Genomic DNA, 23,652 nt, shown 5'->3' on the forward strand with positions numbered 1-23,652 from the left:
GTTCACAGATACTTGTTCAAGCTGAGTTCCCAGAGACTAGGAAATTTGAAAGAAAGGGCTTTTTCCTTAAAAAGGGCCTGCTTAGGCAGACTCAGAACCTTCTTTCTGATCCAGCAAATGGACAGGACCTTCTGTCCAAGAGCCCCAACCTTTGCAGAAGGGTTGGAAGGCCTTTGGCTTTCAAGCACCCATAAGACAGACTGGTAACCTCTAGTAAGCTTTTAGCATGTGTATAGAAACTTCTGTTATTTAATAATTTTCTCTGTAATGCTTTTCCCTTAAGAACAAAGGTGCTTGCTTAGAAGGAGCAGTGTGGTCACTTGTAACTGGCTGGCACCACCCTGTTCATAGCCCTCAGAGAAAGCAACACACAGGCACTGGCCCTTAAGCAGAGTGGCTTGCTGGGCACATCATGGTATGAGATAGGGAGCTGTGCAGCCTTAAAACCATGACCAGGCTGGAGAGAGGTTTCCTTAAGCTGGAAACCTTATGTGGATGCCTTCCAGAGACACAGGGGTCACACAGGTGCAGTTACCCTGAAGCTGTAACAGTAGCCCCACAGCAGAATATCCTACACCTCAGATGCTTCGAGCACTCTATTGGAAAGTGGGATACCCATGTTCAAATTCTTTCTCCCCATGGCAGAGAGGGGACAATTGAATCAGGCTCTCCCACATCCCAGGTAAGCGCTCTAACCACTGAGTTATAAGGTGGGAGATGCTACTGCTGCCTCCTCCAGCAAAGCAGGCACCTCTCTCATTCCTTCAAGAAACCGCTTAGGCACCAAAGCCACCCTATTCCAGGAGACAGGTTCCTGTGTGTGGGTTACTAAGCAGAGATAGATGCTTCCCTCTGAGAGAGAGAGGAGGGGCTTAGTTCATACCTCTCATTGCCATCTTGCCTAGTTTAGGCAGCTCCCGGCCTAGTGTGCTGGCTTTTAAGGCTCACATTCTAAGGTTCCTCTCTCCCTCGATTCATTGTACAGGGAGCCCAGGTGCCCAACTTGGGCTTTGTGGATCACCATGGTGTTCCTGTGATTTTTTTTTTTTTTTCTAGGTGCCTAAAAGGTGCCACAACACTCAGTGTTGCAATACTTAAGTCCCTTTGTGGATCCAGGCTTATGTAACTAGTGATGTGCGCTCTAACAGCCATTTGTATGGTGCCCTGCAGAAGTCACTCATCTAGCTGAGCCGACTGTAGATACACAGAAGCTGGTCATTCTTTTAGTATAATAAGTGATTAGATTCTAATGTGGTGGTAGCTGTGCTGAAAGGCTGCTGTCTACCATAACAAAATCTACTTATACACAGGCTTTAATTCCAAAAGGCATAACATCGTGAGTGATCAGTGCAGGCTGGATATGAAAGTGGCTGAGGGGTGGAAGAGATCTGCCCCTATGAAGAAATAGCTCATATACAAAATTTAAACATCACAGAAAGTGTTGTTATATTTAGTAAAATCATACCAATAGTTACAGCTTTTAAAAGTTGTATTACTACAGACACATTAACATCCACACCTTTTTCAAGATGTAACAGTAACATGAAGAGCGCATCAAACATTCCTCCTAAACTAGCCTGATTTTAAAATGTAGATACCTAAATATGCAATCTAGACTCAAATGCTATTACAGGTGCCTAAATACGGCTCTAGATGCCTATTTTTAGATCCTCAAACATGCAAATTAGTCCCTTAAAGCAGAAAACAAATGGTGCACATGACTTCTACAGTAAAGCACAAGCTCCGTTAAGCACATGAACCAAGATATTATCCATCTGCCTGCATTGTCACAGTCACTGACTTAAAATATACATTTCTGTATGGGAGAAAGACAAATCTGATTTGATAGACTTCAGTATAAAATGTGCAAGGATGTATTAGTAGCGGTGTTATGTTAATTTAAAATATTTAAATCTTGATTGTGTCCTTTTAAAAGTGAAAACCCCCCTCTAAAACTTTCCTGTAATGACGGATTAGACAGTCCCTGTCAATGATGCAAGTCTTGTGTACTGACAATGAATGACAAGGGAAGCATCCTAAGGATACATTCCTTAACAAGTCTGGTCAGCTACACTGCAGCTGGAGAAATGTGACTTGACTGATGTTAGGGAAGGTATAGTGAAGGCAACCTCAGAGTTACAAAGAGCCAGCGCCACATACCTGCGAAATTTTCAGCTACAGTAAGAAACAGATTGTCAAAAGTGAGTCCTTATGTTTTTAGAGCAGCCAAATATGGAAACTAAAGAGGTATCTTATTGTTTACCATTGATGTGATTGTCAACCCGGCTTATACAAGACCAAGTTTGATGGGGAAATTGCGATGTTTCTTGGAGAATACAAAGCACCAACTTTGGTGTCTTGGGTTTTTCTTTTGGCATAGATAGAATTTTTATATATTTTAGCTATAAATTGCTTATTCTCTACCTGACCTTCTGTCAACTGCTTCCCTCCCAGAAGCAGTGACTGCCCTATCCCTCCAAAATTCAGGTCTGCACTACCAAATCCTCTGATAGAAGCAAGATATTTAGGAAGAGGCTTTTGTTTCTGGCACCAGGATAGCAGAGAACTTGGTAGCAGGAATCCCACAGCAGCAGTGTACTCTGTGGAGCCTGCAGACAACACTTTTCTACTAATGGTATAAGGATAATCAAGGGGGACACTGCCAGCACAGGATCTTCCTTCCAGCCAGTGGCAAGGCACAGCTACAGCAGAACACAATCTTTGTAACTAGAGCCACAATATTGGACTTAAAATGCTGCTCACATTACAGGAGTGCAATATGATAGGAGTTTTCTATTCCTGATTTGTTTTAAGCGCATAGGAGTAACTATGAGGATGTATGTCAATAAATGTCTATTTTTCAAGATAAGCACATTTTTGAAAGTACTTTGGTTGACTGGGTCCCTTTTAGAAATGCACTTAACACAAAACAGTCTTCTACTTTTTCTAAATTATCCACAGTCTCTATAATGCCTTCTGTAGCTTCCACTGAGAGCACGCTGGAAGCATTGGAGTGAAACTTTTTCTTCAGGTCTTCTGTACTCAAGGGTTTCCTCCAATGTCCATAGAATGTATCGCAGCGTTCACTAAACACCTTGCCGTCCTGAAGAGTGACATTCACCTCGCAATAAAGGTTATCAAAGCTAGGCTTGTTATCAGCAGGATGCTCTAGCTTCGTTTTGCTGAGCAGCTCCTTTAACTCTGGCCTAGAAATGTTCTGATCACTGAATGACTGAACGGAGATACTGCCATCCAGCAGAGCAGAGCATGCAGCAAACTGGAAAGAATGCCGGGCTTCGTGTTCAGAGTTAGGGAAAGGTCTGTTCACGTATCTAACATCTGGGACTTTGACAACAATTCTCTTAATTCTACTAATGGGGACTGAGTCATCACTCTCCACGAGGTGCTTCCTCAGTGAAGAGGCTGCATCTGCCACCCAGTGTGTTCCAAGATGAGCAGGAAAGCGCTTGATGGCCACATCTTGTTGATCCAAGAGCCAGGAATAAGATTGTAAAGTTGGCAGAAACCGGGGGGTATAGTCTGTATAAAAGGCACCCAACCCTGACTCCATGTCCAAGATCTGTTTGTTTCCTTGAAGACTCAGTGACGCTAAGCAAGCTGCTTCCAGGCCATGCCTAGCTGCATTGCCAATGTGGAGGGGTTTGGTTTGTGTTGCTGCATTAGCCATTGGGGCACCTGCATAAGAAGCAGCAACAGCCAAAGCTGCTTTACATTTAAACTGATCAAGTGCTAACAATTTAGCAGTAGCTGCCGCACTCCCTATGGTACCAACCACAGCTGGTGGATGAAACCTGAGAAAACAAAAAACAGCTCTTCATTACCAGATTTCAGAGGGAGAGACATGAATTTTAGGAAATAACTCACTGTAAGCGCCTCACCCAACTCCCACTAACATCAGTAAAAGTTGGATCAGACCATAAATCAACATATATTTAAAAGCTCAGGGTCCAGTCCCTAAGTCCTAACTCCAGAGAAGCTCCTGTTTTGCCTAGATGTTGAACCAAAATGCTGTATATTATTATTATTATTATTATTATTAATGCAGAGGCAAAGCTCTTCAGAACCTTCAAACACAGTGGAATGAGTGCAGTTCTGTTGTGGGGCGGAAGAACACAAAAGTCTTTAGGGCAGGCTTAATGGCTTTGGACTAGATTCACCAAGGTCCTGAGGTGGCTAGCTGCCTCTTTAGGCATCTAACCAAAATGGGCATTCTCAAAAAAACTGTGCTCAGATGCCAACTTATGTTGCAGGCATCTGAATTTGCACTGACAGGCATGTGAAAAACCAACTAAGTCCTGACACCACCAACAGCTAATTAGCTGCATGGAGCCCTAGTGCAAGCAGAAGCCCCAAGGCACTGAAGCAGACTTCTCAAGCTAGGTCTGTCCCCTCATCCAATCTTGCCAATGGGGTCCAATTCTGTAGGCATTCTCAGAACATGCCTACAGGCTTGGATCTCTCATGAAAAAGTGTGTCCATCTATGTCCAGAATACCAATAGCCCAGTGCATAGGGCCAACACCTAAGTACCTGCATGCATGTGGCCCTTTGTGACTGCTTTATCATATACCACTAACTCTCCTACTCCGTGTGTAGTGAGCAGCAAGAGAACTCTAAGGCTGTGGTAGCAACAGCAAAGGGTAAATCCTGGTGGAAGGGAATTTTTTTGTCCCTGAACTGCTTTGAGGCCATCTTCAGTCTATAGCCTGTTTACTCTGGGATTATACTGAGCCCAAGGTTTGTCCTAGGGAGAGATGAATCCTCATTTGTGGGAGCAAGCGATGGTCTTCTGTTTGCATATTAAGACCTGATCAGATGCATTCCCATGTCCGATTAAAACTGACAGACTGAGATCCCCCCTCCCCAGCATCGTTCTTTTTTCACCATTTTGAATCAATATAAAAGGCTAATGGAGTCTTTTCAAAAGTCACACTGACTGCACAGCAAACAGTGCCCCCACACTAAAAAGACAATGCCATTTATTGTGCTTCTAAAAGGCAAAAATTACAATAGAGTGTTTTTGTTTTGTTTTGTTTTTAAAGGTTGGCTTCAATTCTTTTTTTGAATTTCTGGATGGAACGGCATAGAAAATGAGATTAGCTGTGCAACTTTCATGACTTTGAATCCTGAAGTGGAATAGATGATAGTGGCCAGTTGTCTCTAGCTATGAAAGAAATTAATTTATTCAGACTTTGAAAAAAGTGTCACAAAAAGGCAGTTCAGGAGAAGTTTCTGATAGAGTAATTGGAGATTGGAAATGAGCATTGCTTTCACCTCTTAGTCTTAATTATATTAAAAAATGAATAAATATAGCATCTCCATTCAACCCAAATACTATATTTCAAATATCTTTTACATACCTTTTTGGAACATTGCTGGCTTCATTTGAAAAGCGCATAAGTCTGCCTTGTACTTCAATCCCTACATTGAAAGCTAAGAGCAGGTCGAGGCCAGAGAATTTTTGCTTTTGAGGCAGGGCTTCTGATAGAGCAAGCAGAGCAGGAAGCACAGCGCCAGATGGGTGTGTGGCTGGATGCCATGTATCATCAAAATCCATTGAGTGAACCTTGTGGGAAAGAGAGAGGCCTCGATTTGTAATCAGAGATTCACTGTCTGGCTTGACAAGATCAGCTAATCCCAAATGAAAAGATTTTAACTAAATATATATAAACATTGAAGAATTTAATTTTCTTTCAGGACAATCTTTATTTTTACTTATGCTTTCTTTTTATTGAGCTATGCACAAAAATGATCATGAAAAATGAGTATATATATATATATTTTTTTTTGCAGAGAGGGGGCTTGATTTCACCAGCTTTAAAGCAATATAACTCTACAGGCTTGTCTACTCTAGAAAGCTTTGCCGGTTTAAATATATGGGTATAATTTAAGCAGAAAAAAAAAAATCTTTGTGAGGGCATAGTTATACCGGTATAAAATTACTTATACTGGCATAGCTTATTTTGGTTCAGGAAGTGAAATAAGCTGTATCGGTATAGGGATGGACTCCACATATAACTGCTTGCACACTAGAGCTTATACTGGTATATCTATAAAAACTCACAACCCTAACTGACATAGCTATGCCGGTAAAATGTTTCTAGTGTAGACCAGCCCTAAGTGACAACAGAAGTAGGCTTATGAATGCAGACATTATTTATGTAATATTTATATTACATACCAAAAGAATATTATTTCAGTTTCAAAACACTTGAAAGTTAGGAAATGTCAGATTTACAGTTGCCTTGTGCAATCGTATTTCTGTCCCTTTGTGAATTCATTCTGTGCACTGAAGGAGGCAGAGTTTTAGTAGGAGAATAGTATGTGACCATGCACTGAAAGACTGTATCATGTTTATGAATAAAGGCTAGAATTAAAATGGCATGGGCAACTGTAATCTGGCATCTCCTAGCTCATGAATGCTTGGCTTTGCATTCTAAACAATGTAGCCTTTTCTATGTAATTGCTTAGGTCTGGGGAAAAGGTGAAAAAAACCTGCTATGTGTAACTGTAGCAACCTCCCCAACTTGTATAATCAGTGGGATTTCAGCCCCTCACAACAGATTTCTACCACTTGAGCAACAGCTGGTATCAGGAGAAGGCTGTTATCCCAGAGTTAGGATGGGCCACTAGCCCCGTAGGGTCATGTGCTGCATCCATGGGGCATTTTGGGATGAGGAGGGGAGGGTCCAACGCAGTCTGGCCTGATTCCTCAACCCCATTCCAGCTGCCCTGGCAGCTCACAGGTATTCCCAGGTACAGTTTGTGCTGTTGCTGCTGCTTTAGCGGCAGCATGAGTCCTGTACTTTAGAATGTTTGTGTCTTCAGTTATTATTCTGGCAGGTTGCCAAAGTTTTCCCTCAGGCACTTCAGCCACACAGGGAAAGGATGTTTTTAATAATTTATATCTCAGCAAAACCTGGACGGAAATTAAGGGACAAAAGACACTTCTCTTGCTTGCGGGCTATTACCTTGCCACATTCCAAAGGCCTGCTGCAGACAAAGGCTGTATTAGCCCATTTCAAGAAAGGTGGCAAGAATCTTTTATAATGGAATATGTCAGGCAATCCAAATACAGGGGTCACTACCAATGCTCCCTATCATTATGGTAACACAGAGAGCCTGTCAGGTCCTTGTTGTGTTACACGCTGTACAAACAGAAGTAGACACTGTTCCTGCCCTGAAGAGTTTTGAGGTCAGCTATGAAAACATCCTGTCCTAATGGGAGCTGAAGGTTATACCTTATGCTACTGGTAAAGCAATTTTCCTTTGATGTTCAGTGAGGTCTTATGTTTGACCTATGACCTTGAGGCATGAGGAATTATCATATATAGGATTTGGACATTCTGAATGTATTAACTGTCATACTTGAATACCTCCTAGACCATTAGAGGTGCTAAGTGTCATTTCAAAAATAATTTTTCCTCCATTTGAAATGAGAGGTCTGATTTGACTTATGACCTGATTGTCACACTAGTTTGGGCATTCCTAATATACCATTTCCCCAGATTGGCACCTTCACTAGCTTTGTATAATTCAAAATAGGTCTAATTCAAATCTGGTATAAGTGGAATGCCATTAACTTCAGATTGGGTCTGAATTTGGGCTAAATTTCTGAGGAGCCAATCATTACTTATTGATAAAATGAAGTATGTACAAAATATATAGTTTTTCTCAACATGTGTGACTGAAGATTAGAATATTTTCTTGTATATATTTGTGATTGTTATGATACAGTGTGTATAATGTATTTCTATATTATTGCCTGCTGTGTGTGAAATCTAGGTCTCATTGAAATCAATGGGAGCTAGATTTTTTGTGTGTGTGTGTGTGACATGTAAGTACAGTGCCTAGCACAATGGGGGTCCTCACCTTTGCTTATGGCCCCTACATACTACCACAATACAAGTTTCATAAGATGGACAATGAAGTATCCTATTTCACCCTTAAAAATTGGTCCCTGGAATAAAGTTGAGGCACATTGGTAGAACAGTCTAGGGGTGTTTTATAGTGGCTGTAAATCAGCCACAAGGATGAAGTAAATTAACAAATGTAGTGAAAATAAATGTAAAATATCACTGCATATAGCATATAAAAGCAGATGTAGAATAGAGAAAGAAGATGTTTCTTACAGCTACTCCATTCACAAAAGCCGCATACAGAGGAGGAAGTCTGAAATCCGAGTGACCCCAAACCGTGCTGGATGCATCTGAACGGTAGATCTGGGAGTAATTTGATATCATTTACTGCAAAATACTGAGCTCAAGCATAAGACAATACATTGTGCCTCACTCTTACTGTTTTCATTATTTACAAGGCAATTATCTTTACCAGCTGTTAAGATTAAATCCGTGGAATAATCAGAATAACCAAAGGGTGCAGAAACATAGGGCCAGATTTTGATCACAGTAACACCAGATTACCAAATTACATGCAGAGTAATTTCCTTGAAGGTAACAGAATATTTTGGTAATGGAGTTAGTTTTAGTAATGTAGTTAATCTGCATCCATGCTGCTGTAACTAACATCAGAATCTGACCTTTTGGGACTGAATTTGCACCATCCCATGGGAGAGGAAAGCCCCAAGAATGTTGCCTCATTGTGACTCCACTACAGTGTTCAATCAGGAGATGTGGTGAGAAAGTTTGCTGTCCTGCAGACTAAACCGTGGGACCCACCCCTCTACTCTGTAGATCTCAGGGGATCACAGGAGGCCGGGGCCATCAGTATGTAAGTTCTGTGCCTCCATAGTGTCTTTAGTCATTGGTATCTTCTCCATCAAGCTCCACTGGCCACAACTCCCAGGGTCTTTCCCCATCCCCTTGAAAGACATTCCCCCATGCAAAGAGTCTCTGGGAAAAATGAGAGACTCAGGCTTTCCCTTGCAATCTCCCCTGGATGCTGGGGTGAACAATGTGTGGCCTCCTGCTTCTGGACAACCTGCACCACCCGTGGCCCATCAAGTCCCTGTCCCTCCCCCTACATAGATCCCTGAACCACCAGAGAGGCCTCCATTGGATTCAAGGAAAGGACAAAGTGCCAGGAGGCAGCGAAGCCCCAGTCAGCTTGGGAAGGTCCTCTTTGCACACAGACTTCTGGAACATAATCCTAACCCACCATGGTCTTCTAAAATAAAACAATAGGTTCGAACCACCTCTCATTTATGCTAGGAAGTGAAGTGCAAAGAGTTTCCCTTGTGTAAGTGAAAGGAGATTGGAGGGGAACCAGAGCCAAAGTTTCTATACAGCAGAATATTATATAATAGAAATCACCTTAACAATGTTGTGTATTTAATATTCCTGTATCCTGTGCATTATAACATTTTAGAACAGTCTTCTTAATATTGTTTGTTTTGCTGATATTTTCCCTAGAATCTCAGATGTGAGAGAAAGGACCTGGTAGGTTATCTAGTCTATGCTCTGCTTGCTGTGCAGGGATTTACCATATAACATACTTTCTAGTGCTTTGTCCAGCGTAAGTTTAAGTAACTCAAGCAATGGAGCTTCTCTACCTCCAAGGGAACTATTCCACTATCTAATAGAGCTCACCACTGGGAATTTTTCCTTAATATCTTTAATTTACTTTTTTCCTCAATTTTCTTTTAGCCACAACTTTTCTATAATGTGAAGTTCAAAGATCTTACTTTACTGTATTGTATAACTTTGTGGAAGACCTCCGTGCTGGTACCCAGCAGCCCCACTCCCAGAGTATCCAGGATCATCCGTTTGCTTCTCTGAATGACTAGATCTGTCAGGTGGCTCGCTTTCAAACCATGGATAACATTAGCAAAATTTTCAGTGACGGTCTGGGGAAAAAATAGAGATCTTTATTTAAAAGAAAACATTAAAAAACTCCAACATTTTATTTCTACTAAATTGTTTTGCTTTTATTCTTTTAAGTCTAAAATATGGCACTTTTAATGTTCTGGCTTTACTCACCAATAATTTATATTGCTCCATCACTTTGTAGATGACTGACTTACACAAATTACATAAAGTCAACCAAAGGTTTAAGATAGCTGAGCTTTGATTCACTTCCCCTCTTTTCCAGTGAGCACTCTTGCTTCCAACATGCACTCTTGCTTCCTTCTTTCTCTCATTGTCAAACTTCAATGTATGTTTGCAGTGTTGTTGTAGGCATGTATGTCCCAGGATAATAGAGACAAGGTTGGGGGAGGTAATATCTTTTATTAGACCAACTTCTGTTTGTGAAAGTTTTGCAGAGCTCTGTGGAGCTCAAAAGCTCATTTCTTCCACCAACAGAAGTTGGCCAAATAAAAGATATTACCTCACCCACCTTGTCCCTTTCATATCCTTTAGTTAGTTATTTTTATTGGGTGATGGGTTTTATTGTGGGGAAGTTATGGAGACGAAATAGAAATTTAATCCTTGAGGTGATGAGGACCCTGCTTTCATTCTCAGTGCACCAGAGTGGTTAAGAGAACCAGTTGTGATTGCATAAATCACTGTGGCCAAGTCTGCATCTGTCAAACTAGAACATAGTTGCTTGGCTAGCTTTAGATGGAAGGAGGAATTTCTAGTAGTTGTTGGTCTTTGTGCATCTAATAACAGAGTCTGTAAACCTGCGTACCATCTTTAGGGCAGACCTTTCAATTGAGGGTGAGATTATGATGTTGGCTGGTTCTTCAAAATATTCCCTCCCCCCCATCCCAGAAATGGGTTCAATTCTCCCCTGTGCCCAAGCAAAGCTCAGGTGCAGGACAGACTGGGGGGGGGGGGGGGGGGGGGGGGGGGGGGGGGGGGGGGGGCTGACAGGGATCTGATGTCAGCTCCCTGATTTTGCTCTGTCCAACCCTGGCATAACTTTAGGCTGCAGGGGGAGTAACTTTAACAGAGAATCAGGTGCAACAGCACCTCACTCCAGCATATCTTCTCACCTGACCCCTTCGTTCCCTTTGCCCTACGCCTTACCTGCCCTCAGCCAACACTCCCTCTCCCTGCCCACAACATGGCCCCTCCTCCATTTACGCCAGACAATGCAGCTTTGGTGGAGGAAGTGTCATAGTGGGTGGTAGAGCCTGTGCCGGAGACAGTAAAGCCCCCTCTGCCTGCTTTATACCAGCTGGAGATTCTCCCTACACCTAGCAAATTCTCCAGGGGGTTTCTCTGGGCTGTCTAAGTTCACTTTGCACTGCATAAGCAGAGTGGAGGTTCCAGCCCATCATCTCTATCTTGCCCAGGTTTAGTTTCAGTCTTAATTCAGGTGTTAATCTGGTTCTAGCACTGGGAGAGGCAGGAGTTGTTTGCATTTCCTTCAACATCCCAAGCAGAGATTGGCTTCATCCAGCTATTGCTGGCACTGAAGTCAGTGACACCTCAGAATCTCCCCCCAGTGTTAACTTGGATTGGGGTGAGGATAGAACCTTGGGTGATACAAGAGGTCTTGGCATGGAGGTGCAGCTGCCCATCATGAGCCATTGGGTCAATAGCATCTCAATGATATTACAGTACTTCAGACAGAAATTCTCACATTACGATGTATACTTTTCAGAGCGGGATCAATAGTTCTGAAAAAAATGCACTTCATCAGAGGGACAGATGCTCTTCATGGTTCCTCCTATACCCAGCTGCCCACACTGCCACAGATAGAGTGCGATGGAAGCTAGTGCACACATGGCTGCCTGAATTAGAATTTACAATGTTGGCTGCAGTATAGACAGACCCTAAGTCACTTGGACCTTGTAATGCTGAGCAGAGCAATATCTCAATACCTTTAAAAATCTGGGCCTTAGTCTCGCTGTGCTCCAGTTCCCCATCTGTAAATTGGGATGAATAGCACTTCCTTACCTTACAAGGGTGTTGTGAGGATAAATGCATTAAAGACAGTGAGATGCTCAGATACTCTGGTAACGGGGGCTATAACTACCAGATAGATGTGAAACTAGTTTGGTGGTATCAGTCCTCATCTTGGAGGCCAATTGTCTGTATCACAGAAACCATCATGACAGTTGGTAGGAATTGAGACCCTATTGGTCAGTTGTAGTAGAAAAGACCAGTGATAAAATGCACAGACACTTTTCAACCCTCGAGGTGTTCTTTCCAGAAAAGGACTGATATTGTTAGGGTGTTGTGGATGGACTTCCATTGCTGCTGTCTCTGGGGACCTGATGTTTTGAGAATAAATAGCGTACGTCATTCGCCGGGGCTGTCACCCTGGTACCTTCCCCAAGAGTTATAGTCATTAAAAATACTTTAAAAAGGAAAGGTGAAATATAATGCTGCAAAAAATATTTCTGATTAGGGTTCCTTGTTTTCCAAGATGGGTCTAATTTACAGCATAATGATTAAATCATTCAGTTGAGCAGAATTCCCCATTACACCAACAGAGCAAAATCCCCCAACAGCCGCAGCTCCCTGATTACTCCTCTTACCCATTATCTTCTCAGAAATCCATGTCTCGGAATAACAGGATTCACTCTGGCTAATATATTGATGGAACAAAGAAGGAATACACTTTTGTGTATCAAATCTCTGTGATTTTCTCCATCTTTTCTTTTCTTTGTTAAAAAACACAAGAAACCTAAAGCAGATGAACTACAAGCCCCACATGAGCCTACTGAAGAATGTACAGCAAAGATACAAAAGGTTAAAATGAAGAGACAGACTTAAAATGCAGAAAAACAAAGCAATACCTTTGCCCACATGTTGCAATGGATGACAACTAGTCCCTGGAGTGAAGCTATCAAAGGAACGGCAATGGGGAAGCTAGTAGGAAGCTTTCTTTATATATAAGTAGCTCTGGGCTTCTGTACTTGTCACCCTGACCCACCCACTTCCTTCTCTACCCAGAAATTTCCCCCTTTCATAACTTCCAGTCTTCCTTGACTAATTTCCTCCACACCATAAATTGCTGAGACTCCTGGTTACAGCACTGTGTGGGGCAAGTTCATACGTCATGTCCAAATTGGCATATGTTACATTCTTATATGGGCATAAGAGTATAAATTGGGGTAATTTACGCTTGGAGCCCATGGAAGATGTCAGTTAATGTGTGTCGGCCTTATCCTGATCTCACTTCCACCAGCATAAATCATGAGTAACTCAACTTGAAAGTAGTGCAGTTACATTACTGTCAAACATGTGAGAGGAGAATCAGGTCCTGTCATAGTCATAATTTACATAATCCTGTCATGTTTTGTCCTGCTATATTCCTCTGGCTTTGTACTTTATGTAACTTGGTACTCTGAGCTTTGTGCAATTAGAAGCTCATCCAGAATGTTGCATTAAGACAGCTGTTTGCATTTAAACTACCCTTTTTCAGATTGAGTCATCACAGTGAGTGCAGTGGGGATGGGTATTACCCCCTTGCACCCAAGTGGGCTGCTGCACCCCAGACAAGGATTCCTCTCCCCAGATAAGGGCAGGCATTGTTCATTCCATAGAATCACAGAAGTATAGGATTGGAAGGGACCTCAGTAGGTCCTCTAGTCCAGTCCCCTGCATTTAAGACAGGGCTAAGTATTAACTAGACCATTCCTGACATCACCGCCTTCATAGGTTCAACCTGGGTAGGGGGCTCCAAGGTTCTACAGGAGTCCTGGTAGTCAAGGCTGTTCAGAAGATGGCTTGAATAAAGGCATCTTTTGGCTGCCCTGGCCAAACCTACGACTCTTGCTGACTTTCTAGGCTGCACTGGCTGGTTCAATACCAGTGAAAGAGGATGGCTGCTGGCACCTTGCCCTCCTGCAAATCTTGTCCAGTGGCTTCCAGCCATTGGAGATCCACCACTTGACTGTGCGGCATTTATTTACTGCAGTATTTGTTATAATGTCCAGTGTTATTACAGTTTACAAAGCATAAGTTTTCAGACCATCCTTGCTTCAAGTGCAGTCAGAAAATCTGAACCACAGTGGAATACAATTTGTTTTATATGGGGTACTTGATATGATGTGTCATTGCAAGTTAAAAAGTAATTAAGGTGAATACCCCAGGACACTTTTTATTACATTACAAATGTATGATGCTGAGCTATAACACAATATTACAAATTACTACTGAAATCATTACCAAAAAAAAAAAAAAAAAAAAAAAAAAAAAAAAATCAACAAAATACTGGATGGTGACAATTGAAACAAATATGGTTACAAATAATTTCTGAACAAAATGAAGACGACACTATTTTATAAACAAAACCCTTATTTCTACTAATTAAAAGTATAGGAAATTTAAAGTGGACTCTTGACTGATACATATGAACCCAAATTGCTGGGCACATTCATGTAGGACTGATTAATATATTTGTGATGGTCCACGCACCTAGGGTCAGGGCAGCATGGCCTAACAGCCAGAGTCTGTAAAGCGGCCCTTTGGTGCAGGGCAGCATGGCCTAGTGGCTGGAGTTTATAAAGTAGCCCTTCAGTGCAGGGCAGCGTGACCTGGCGGCCAGAGTCTATAAAGTTGGGGGCACCCACCAAGGGGTGTGGCAGCCCCAGTAGGGGGGCCCAGACCCACCCAACTCCTTCAGGCCCCAACCCGGGGCCCTAACAGTGGTGTAACAACTTGCCACTGATTCAGTCGGGGGGTCCTACCAAAACACGCTGAGGTGGGAGGTACCACTCCGTCACCCTACCTGGGTCACTTCCTACCAGAGTCTGCATTGGGGTCTCCCTTGAGGTGTCGGGTTCTCTGTGGTCAGCGGGGCCCTTCGCCTCTGATGGCTCCTCCAGTCGCTGGGGTGCAGGCGGGCCCATGGCAGCTCTGATTCCCAGTGCAGTCAGGGGCTGTGGCTGACCCTCCACAGGAGCTTCCCAGATAGGTCCTTCCCCTGAGGCCTCCAGCCCAGAATGAGCTGGGCTCCCTCCTTTATACTGCTAGAGCATTTGGAGCATGCCCAGTGTCGCCAGGGAGGCGTGACTTCCGCTGTCAATAATATGGGCTTAACCCTGTCTGGGCTAGTGCGGGGTAAGCAGACCCCATCACAATATTCTTAAAAAAGTGTAGCAAGTTTTGCTTGGAGTCCTAACTTATGCATCATGTGCAAGGTCAGTTGAAAATTTGGGACTGCATTTTTCTAAGTAACAGCAATATAGGAATATAGTTTGTTAGTATTTTTTTTAGGGTTCCAAACAATTAAAAAATTAATCGCAATTAATCGCAGTTTTAATTGCACCATTAAAAATATTTCCACTGTAAAAAAAGATAAACAAAATATAGTGCAATCTACAAGTTGAAGCATGAAGGGGCATATGAATGTTTAGCATATCTGGCATGTAAATACCTTGCAATGCCGGCTACAACAGTGCCATGCGAACACCTATTCTCACTTTCGGGTGACATTGTAAATAAGAAGCAGGCAGCATTATCTCCTGTAAATGTAAACAAACTTGTTTGTCTTAGCAATTGACTGAACAAGAAGTAGGACTGAGTGGACTTGTAGGCTCTAAAGTTTTACCCTGTTTTGTTTTTCAGTGCAGTTATATATATAAAAGAATTCTACATTTGTATGTTGCACTTTCATGATAAAGAAATTGCATTACAGTACTTGTATTAGGGGAATTGAAAATACTATTTCTTTTGTTTATCTTTATTAGTGTTTATTACATTATTTTTGTAATCAAAAATATTATAAAGTGAGCACTGTTCACTTTGTATTCTGTATTGTAATTGAAATCAATATATTTGAAAATGTAGAAAAGCATCCAAAAATATTTATAATAAATTGTAATTGATATTCTAGTATTGTTTAACAGTGCAATTAAAACTGCGATTAATCGCGATTAATTTTTTAATTGAGTTAATTTGTTTTATGTTAATTGTTTGAGATAACTGCAATTAATTGACAGCTTTTTTTTTTCCGTATACAAAGAACAACATGACTTTCTTTTGGCTAAAATGGAAACAACAAAACAAAAGAATGAATACATGTAAAGTGACAACAATGTATGTCCCCTCTGTAGTGCAGTGCATCACTTCTGCCCTACAAAATGATAGCTGCCTCTGTAGACTAAAAAAAGCCAGAACAGTTACCAGCTAAATATACCAGAGTACACCACAGTCATCCATATCCTCCCATGGGCCACTTAATGTGATGAGGGGTCCTTACAGTCCTAACATTGGACCTTGCAAGTCACATCACCCTACCTCATCTAACTGGATCAGCCTCATTTTCAAAAATTGACAAAAATTATCAAGCCAAATGGTAACAGAGAAATTCTGTCAGCTATTCAAGATGGCAGAAGACTGAAAAAGGGGATGTTATGAGGATTAAATTAATAAAATCCACACTTTTCTTCCTCTTTCAATTCCCACTTTCCTGCCAGGAATATACAATAAAATGTAAGAGCTTGAATTAAATAAAAAGGTCATTAACCTTAAATGTGTGTCATTCTTTTTTTTCCTTTTCCTTTTGACATTTCTAATCCCCATGCTCTTATCTCATTTTCATTCTTTCCATCTGGGATAGAGTCTGATCTAAGTGAAATTCTAGCTTCCACTATGGCCTCTCTATGCCCCTGTGCCAGCACAAAGGGTGTTGACTAACAATAAAAGCCCCACAGCCACATGGGGGAGAATTTCCCCAGTGCAGTCACTGTGCAGTTCTCCTCATGACTCCATTGCAAGGGCATGCCATGGTCATGAGGGGAATGCTTCATACTGAACTCAGATGACTAGTCCATAGGCAGCCCTGGGCAGGAGAAGACCATAAAGTAGAGCCACTCCTGACTGTTCTCATTTATGCTAGGGGAGTGGTGTGCAAACTTCTCCAGTCATGCCCCCCGTTATCATTGATAGAATTTGTCATGCCCTTCCCCTCTGGGACTGGGATCCCATAGGACCTGCTGCCATAATAGTGGGAGTGGGATAAAAATTTCAACAAACAATGTGGGAGCGGGTATTGCGGGGCAAGATGGGAGCAGGATTAAAAAATATGATCCTCCCGTACCGCAAACACGAATGCCCTGGCCAGCAGCCACTGTTCTCCAGCTGCCCAGCTCTGAAGGCAGCAGCGCCGAAGTAAGGGTGGCAAGGGGCACTAGAAAGTGCTGTGAAACAAATATCACTTTTGTTTTTTAAAAGGGCCAAAATCTGATATTTCTTCATGGCCCCCCTTCCCAAGAAACCCTTGACCCCCCCCATCCCCCCCAGAGAGCATGCCTCCATTTGTGCACCGCTGTGCTAGGGAACAAAGCCCCAAACTGGGATGGTGCAAGAGTGTCAGCCACCATTGCCCCTGTAATAGGTCCTTGCCGGGGCTCGACCCTTCCGGCGGGAGGGGAGCCACACCGACTCACTACAGTTGGGGGTAAATAGACAGTCACTTTAGCAGCCCCGGCCCTCCGGTGCAGGGACGGAGCAAAACCGACGGCTAGCTAGGGAGCCCAGACCCTAGATCAGGGCGGGGCCCACACAGTTCTAGCCCAGACCCGTAGGTGCGGGGGCTGGGCGGGCAAACAGTTAAAGAATCCAGGCCCTGGGTCAGGGCGGGGTAAGCACAGGTAAAGCTCAGGCCCTTGTTTGCAGGGGACTGAGCGAGTAAACAGTTCAGGAGCCCAGGCCCTGGGTCAGGGCGGGGTAAGCACAGGTAAAGCTCAGGCCCTTGTTTGCAGGGGACTGAGCGAGTAAACAGTTCAGGAGCCCAGGCCCTGGATCAGGGCAGGGCAAACACAGTTTAAGCTCAGGCCCTTGTTTGCAGGGGCTGAGCAGATAAACAGTTCAGGAGCCCAGGCCCTGGGTCAGGGCGGGGCAAACACAGTTCAAGCTCAGGCCCTTGTTTGCAGGGGCTGAGCGAGCAAACAAATAGGTAGGGTACGCCTTGGCTTCTGTAGCCGAGCGTTGGGTGAGGGGGAAGCCTGCCACCGGTGAGCGGGGGTGGCAGGGGGGAACACAGGCCCACCCACTCCACTGCGTTCCAGCCCGGGGCCCTAGCAGCGGTTGCTGCTGCTGCTGGTCAGTGGGGTATCCAGACCGCAACACACTGACATTGGCTCACAGTCGATTGCAGCCGGACCGAGGTCGGCTACCCCCGGGCTACTTCCATGATCCCCCTCAGAGCCTACCTCGTTCATCGCGCCGGGCTCGGGCCAGTCCATCTGCATGGGCTCCTCTCGGCCAGGGCTCGGTGGCAGGTCCGGTAGCTCTGCCGGGAAGTCAGGCCAACAGTCCTCGGACGGCTCCTCCGGGTAGCAGCAGGGGCGGAGGGGTTCGGGTGCAGTCTCGCCCTCAGGGTTGGTGGGATGGGGCTCCCAGGGATTCTCCCAGTGACGGGCGCGGACGGGCTCCGGCGGCTCCTCCTCGTAGCATGCCCGGGGTAGCCCAGGCCAGTTAGGGCTCGGGCCTCGGAGGTCTCCTGGTCGGGAGCTCCCGGCCGCACGTCTGCTCCCTGCGGTGGCTGGCCACCGACTGAGCTCTGGCGGCCGGCCTTTATACTTCCTGTCCCGCCCCTTGACTTCCGGGGGCGGGGACAGGCGGCTGTGGCTCCACCCACTCTGGTGCCTGCACGTGGGCTCCCTCTTCTGGGCAGGAGGGGAGCCACACCGACTCACTACAGCCCCCCTTCCCGGTGAGCTGCATCTTCTGTGCTGTGTCTCCAGGCGGCACAGCACAGAATCCCAGCCTGTGGGTATATACTAAATGTAACTCTATGGACTCTCAGAAGGATTTTACAAAGGAAGATAAGTATCATAATCTACAGCCTATAAGGCAATATTACTGCATAATACTTTCAAACACCTGTGATTTCAGGCAAAGGGTGAAATTTTCCCCTGTGCAGAGGCTTGTACAAGGCCTATACACCACTTAAGCTCTCAAAATAGGACTTAAGTGGAGCATAAGCCTTGTGCTGGCCCTCTGGCACAGGGTAAACTTTTTCACTGGTCTCCAGTCACACTGATTTCTGATATAACTTACCTTCCTTCTGTAAGATCACTGGTAGGATACATTGTTCAACACTTCAGTGGAGTTATACCAGGAACAGATTTAGCCATTTATATGAAATGGACTTTTAAACCTTAAGTGGCACTGTGTTATATAAAAGTAAATTACTTGCAGACTGACAAAGGCTCACCTCTTTGACAAAGGGAATCTGACATAAAGGAAACAGTTCTGCAGTTTTGGTTGAAAATTGCTAAGAAGTGAACAAACTGGAAAGGCAAAAATGCACTAGTTTAATTTCAACAGAGGGTCCTGTGGCACCTTTAAGACTAACAGATGTATTGGAGCATAAGCTTTCGTGGGTGAATGCCCACTTCGTCAGACTGAAGGCATAGTTTAATTTCAACGTTCAACAGCACAGACAGCTATACATGAGTCACATGCTAATTATAGACCAGGGATCTGCAACCTTTGGCATGCAGCCCATCAGGGAAATCCACTGTCAGGCCGGGACGGTTTGTTTACCTGCAGTGTCTGCAGGTTCGGCTGATCGCAGCTCCCACTGGCCGCCGTTTGCCATTTCAGGCCAATGGAGGCTGCGAGAAGCGGCATGGGCCAAGGGATATGCTGCCCTCTGCTTCCCACAAACAAACAAACCGTCCTGGCCCGACAGCGGACTTCCTTGATGGGCTACGTGCGAAAGGTTGCCGATCCCTGTTATAGACAGAGGCTTTGGGCTGCCAATGTCCCATAGTTGCTTGTCTCCTACTGACAATTTTTTTTAAGCTGTTTACTCTTCATTTTACCACTGCTGACTTAGGGCTGAACTCTGCTCACAGGTACAAAACATACAGTCAGTGGGAATTGCATGTAGATAATAGAGGCAGAATCTGGCCCCTGAATCTTATGCTTTTGGCATAAAATACACAAGTCAATTTTGCTTTGCCCCAGGTTACCTACATACTTGTCTCTGTTCATTGGTTGTGACAACAGGAGTACATGGAAGCAAATGCTTATATGCTCTGTTGCTATATGTTGGTGTGTTTAATGGCTTTGCGAGGACATTTTAGCCATGGTGTTGGGGTAGGAATGTTGCCACATTGTTGCCTTCTCCTCAGGTAGAGTCTCTGTGAATGATCTGAATTAGTTGTATTAGTCTATAGTTAAACTTACAGCTATAAATCCTTGGATTCTTTAATTAGGGTTACCATACGTCCGGATTTTCCCGGACATGTCCGGCTTTTTGGGGCTCAAATCCCCGTCCGGGGGGAAATCCCCAAAAGCCGGACATGTCCGGGAAAATCGGGAGGGAGGGCTCGGCGGTGCTCGGCCGGGGCCTCTGGGGCTGGGGTCGGCAGTGCGGGGCCGGGCCGGGGCCGGGCCGGGGCCGGCGGTGCTCGGCAGGAGCCGGAGGTGCGGGGCCAGGGCCAGGGGCACGGTGCCGGGCCGGGAGCCTGGGGCGCGGTGCCGGCCGGGGTCCAGGAGCCGGGCGCGCGGTGCCGGGCCGGCAACTGGGGGCGCGGTGCCGGGCCGGGGGCCAGGCCGGGCCAGGAGCCGGGGTCGCAGTGCCGGGCCGGGAGCCGGGGGCGCAGTGCCGGGCCGGGGTCGGGCCGGGCCGGGGTCGGGCCGGGCCGGGGTCGCGGGGCCGGGCCGGGCCAGGCCGGGAGCCGGGGTCACGGGGCCGGGCCGGGAGCCAGTGCCCCAGGGCCCGAGCCAAGCCGGGCGGGAGACGCCTGGGCCGGCAAGCCGGCCGCCGAAGAGAGCCGCTCGGCCAGGAGGGCCGGACTGAGCCGCGCCGCACCCTGCCCCAGCCTACCTGCTGCCTCCCTGTTTCAGGCTTCCCGCGAACATTTGATTCGCGGGAAGCAGGGGAGGGGGAGGAGCAGGGGGCGGAGCGTTCAGGGGAGGGGGCAGAGTTGGGGCGGGGCTGAGGGCGGGGTTGGGGTGGGGCCGGGTACCCATGGAGTGTCCTCCTTTTTAAAAACTAAAAGATGGTAACCCTACTTTAATTCATGTCACAGACAGCCCTCCCATTTTCACAGTAGTGCTAAGGAGAAACTGCTGAGTTAGCCTGCTCAAGCAGACAACCGCAGAAGGGAATAGCAAAAGAGGCACCCGCACTGATTACACCACAAAGGACCACCTGACATGTTTAACTTTTGAAATCATGTGAAATGTTGAAGGAAAATTTCCCTTACTTGTAGCTCTATTATTCACTCAGTTGCGAAACTGAAGACAACTGAAACAAAATCTACAAGTTACTTGCAACATCTGAGTTTCCCATTTCCAACTTCTTCAAAACAAATATCAGAATCACCATGCCCTATACCAGTAAGTGTTTACCGAGGTCAGTGCAATAAGTCCAGGATATGTTCTTCTCCTTCTTCTTTAGAAATAGCACATATATATAAAGAGGTAATCTTTCAAAAAGGATTTAAATTTACAACTAACGCTAACTATGAGATAGCCAGTGCTAATTTACAGATGGCAACCAGATGTGGCTGTAACATTCTGTGCATAGCATCTTGCCCAAAGGGGACTGAGCAATAATCTCAGTAGATTTAAGACAGGATATCATGAACTGGATACCTGGTTCTCACTTAGGAACAGAGGTGTGTTTGAGGTGAGCCAAAGAATGCATTGTTGGACTAACAAGAGAACCCACTTAATAGTGTTAATGGAACAGTATGACTTGCCTTGAGAGAACAGTGACTGACAACAAAAGGTGACACCACAATTCCATGAAATTCCAACCCAACCCTCTGAAAATCTTACTGACTTAAACTGTTGCACCTGATCATAATAAATTACTTCCCCAATTTCAGCTATATATATATATGGCCTTTTCTTGATCTTCTCTAAAGAAGGTGCAGATAATTAATACTAATTAGGCCTAACTCTCTTGAATCAAGTCCTAACTCTTTGTTAGTCTTAAGAAATGTACTGACTAGTATCAATAGTAGGTACATTGCTGAAGTCAGTCTTTTTACATGTGCTCTAGGTTCTGGTACACTGAGGACAACAACATTTATTGAACATAAACATTTTCTCAATGAGATGCCAGAAGCAGCTCCATGTACAATATACAGCCTAACACCATAAAAGCATTGCAGGCACTGTACATTGTGGTCTGTCCAGGTACATTCAAGTAATTTGAGAAAAAGAAAATTTGTTGCTGTAACCGTCTCTTTGTGGGTCACAACTGAGAACACCAAACAGGACAAACCGCGAGAAATAGGGCAGCTACATCCCAAAACTGGCAGTTATTTTTCAATAAGATATACCAAGCCAGCAATAAAAGTAAACTTCTGTCTCACCACACTGGCTAACAAGAAGTCATAAAAGCAGCTTCCTTAGGTATTCCAGTCCTTGTATCACACCCCAAAAACAATGGATTTAAAGGTGAGTGGTTCTTTACAACGAGTCTCATCAAATAAAAGGTTATCCTGATCCCAAAAGACCAGCCACACACCCAGATCTCATGCTGTTGGTAATCCTTTAGTATCTAAAATCTAAAGGTTTATTCATAAAAAGAAAGAAAGAGGTGAGAGTTAAAACCGGTTAAAGGAATCAAATACATACAGTAATTGCAAAGTTCTTGGTTCAGGTTGTAGCAGTGATGGAATAAACTGCTGGCTTAAGTCAAGTCTCTGGCTGCTTCCAAAACATTGGAAGGTCCTCAGTCCATTGGTTAGAATGCTCCCATTAGTATAAGTTCATAGTCCAGAGGCTTGCTCAGGAAAAAGGCTGGAGCAGGATAGAGGCAAAATGGAGGAGTTTCCAGGGCCCTTTATCTCTTCTGCCATGTGGAGGGAAACCCATTGTTCTTACTGTGGAAAAGTACAGTAACAAGATGGTGGTTGGAGTCACATGGACAAGTCACATATCCATGCATTTCGCCTAGTCACAGCAGGAAATTCCATTAAGTGTAACAGGCATCTCCCATGGTTCATTGTCTGTTAAATGTTCTTTTGATGGGCCATTCAATTTGAATAGTCCCTCCAAGATGTGCTGGCTAACTACCTTGTGGGCATTACCCCAGGAGCAAACATTTGAAATCCAGGTATAGAGCCAATACTTATAACTTCAAATACAAAAATGATACATGCATACAAATAGCAGAATTATATTCAGTGAGTCATAACCTTTCCACAGACACCTCACTTGACAACCTTTGTACAAGATTTGTTGCAAATATAGAACAGCGGTTGCAACAATGATCTGTGGTCATATTTTAATCAGATAACGTCACAGTTGCATTCTGCAACTACATATGGTAAGATGGTATGAGGCAATGTACATGTCTAAGGTACTAACATCAGAGGCCTATATGTTATCAGTCTTTGGATGAGTATAAAAATGCCCCAAGCAATATTTGCTTTATTTTCAGGCTGCTTTGCAATAAGACTGACAGTGTGTGAGATATGGTTTAATAACATGACATGTCTTGGTTGTTATTAGGAATAGTCTAAAGAATTAGTGTTGTAGATCATAATTCACACTATGGAAAGTCAGTCATACTAAGTATTAATTTCTGAAGAGAAAACATTCAGCATTAGACAAATATTTGCATAATGAAGAAATAACTGCTAAAATTAGAAGGAAGGTTACATTTGAGGCAAATACAGTAGAGCCCCATTTATCCGAGCCTCCATTATCTGGCTCTCTGTATTAATCAAACCAGCGCACACACAGGATCATTCCAAAGCATTAAAACATTGTCCCCCTTTTATATTTACAGTGTACATGAACCGTTATTTCTAGTAAAGAATATCAGATTTTAAAAATGCAGAAATGATAAA

General features: G+C 44.3%; 2 protein-coding genes across 5 annotated transcripts in view; one reads left to right on the forward strand and one right to left on the reverse strand.

Moving 5' to 3' along the window:
- The window catches only part of LOC101939976 (glutamine amidotransferase-like class 1 domain-containing protein 3, mitochondrial), a 44,954-nt gene that overhangs the window by 9,640 nt on the left and 11,662 nt on the right, over nucleotides 1–23,652 (forward strand). The window lies entirely within an intron of this gene.
- Nucleotides 1,422–21,857, reverse strand: ACOD1 (aconitate decarboxylase 1). Of its 4 annotated transcripts, none has more exons than XM_065593292.1 (5): nucleotides 18,037–21,857; nucleotides 9,664–9,825; nucleotides 8,153–8,242; nucleotides 5,381–5,586; nucleotides 1,422–3,812 (listed from the first exon to the last, which is right to left on the reverse strand). In XM_065593292.1, the coding sequence occupies exons 1-5, from the start codon at nucleotides 18,073–18,075 to the stop codon at nucleotides 2,861–2,863; spliced, it is 1,449 nt and encodes a 482-aa protein (XP_065449364.1). In that variant the 5' UTR covers nucleotides 18,076–21,857; the 3' UTR covers nucleotides 1,422–2,860. The 4 variants fall into 4 exon arrangements, with proteins under 4 accessions (XP_065449364.1, XP_065449354.1, XP_065449373.1 ...); XM_065593282.1 differs by lacking the exon at nucleotides 18,037–21,857 and adding an exon at nucleotides 14,626–15,685; XM_065593301.1 differs by lacking the exon at nucleotides 18,037–21,857 and adding an exon at nucleotides 14,610–15,683.

This window comes from Chrysemys picta, chromosome 1 (genome assembly GCF_011386835.1).
Source record: "Chrysemys picta bellii isolate R12L10 chromosome 1, ASM1138683v2, whole genome shotgun sequence".
NCBI classification, from domain to species: Eukaryota; Metazoa; Chordata; order Testudines; family Emydidae; genus Chrysemys; species Chrysemys picta.

Bases quoted from the DNA above. Each gene is read 5' to 3' on its own strand.
- ACOD1 (XM_065593282.1), bottom strand. From the start codon at position 14,730: ATGGGCCCGCCTGCACCCCAGCGACTGGAGGAGCCATCAGAGGCGAAG. The intron at 9,826-14,625 runs GTAGGAAGTGAC...TTTTTTCCCCAG, and splicing joins AGACCCCAATGCAGACTCTG to ACCGTCACTGAAAATTTTGC. The intron at 3,813-5,380 runs GTATGTAAAAGA...TTGTTTTCTCAG, and splicing joins GCCAGCAATGTTCCAAAAAG to GTTTCATCCACCAGCTGTGG.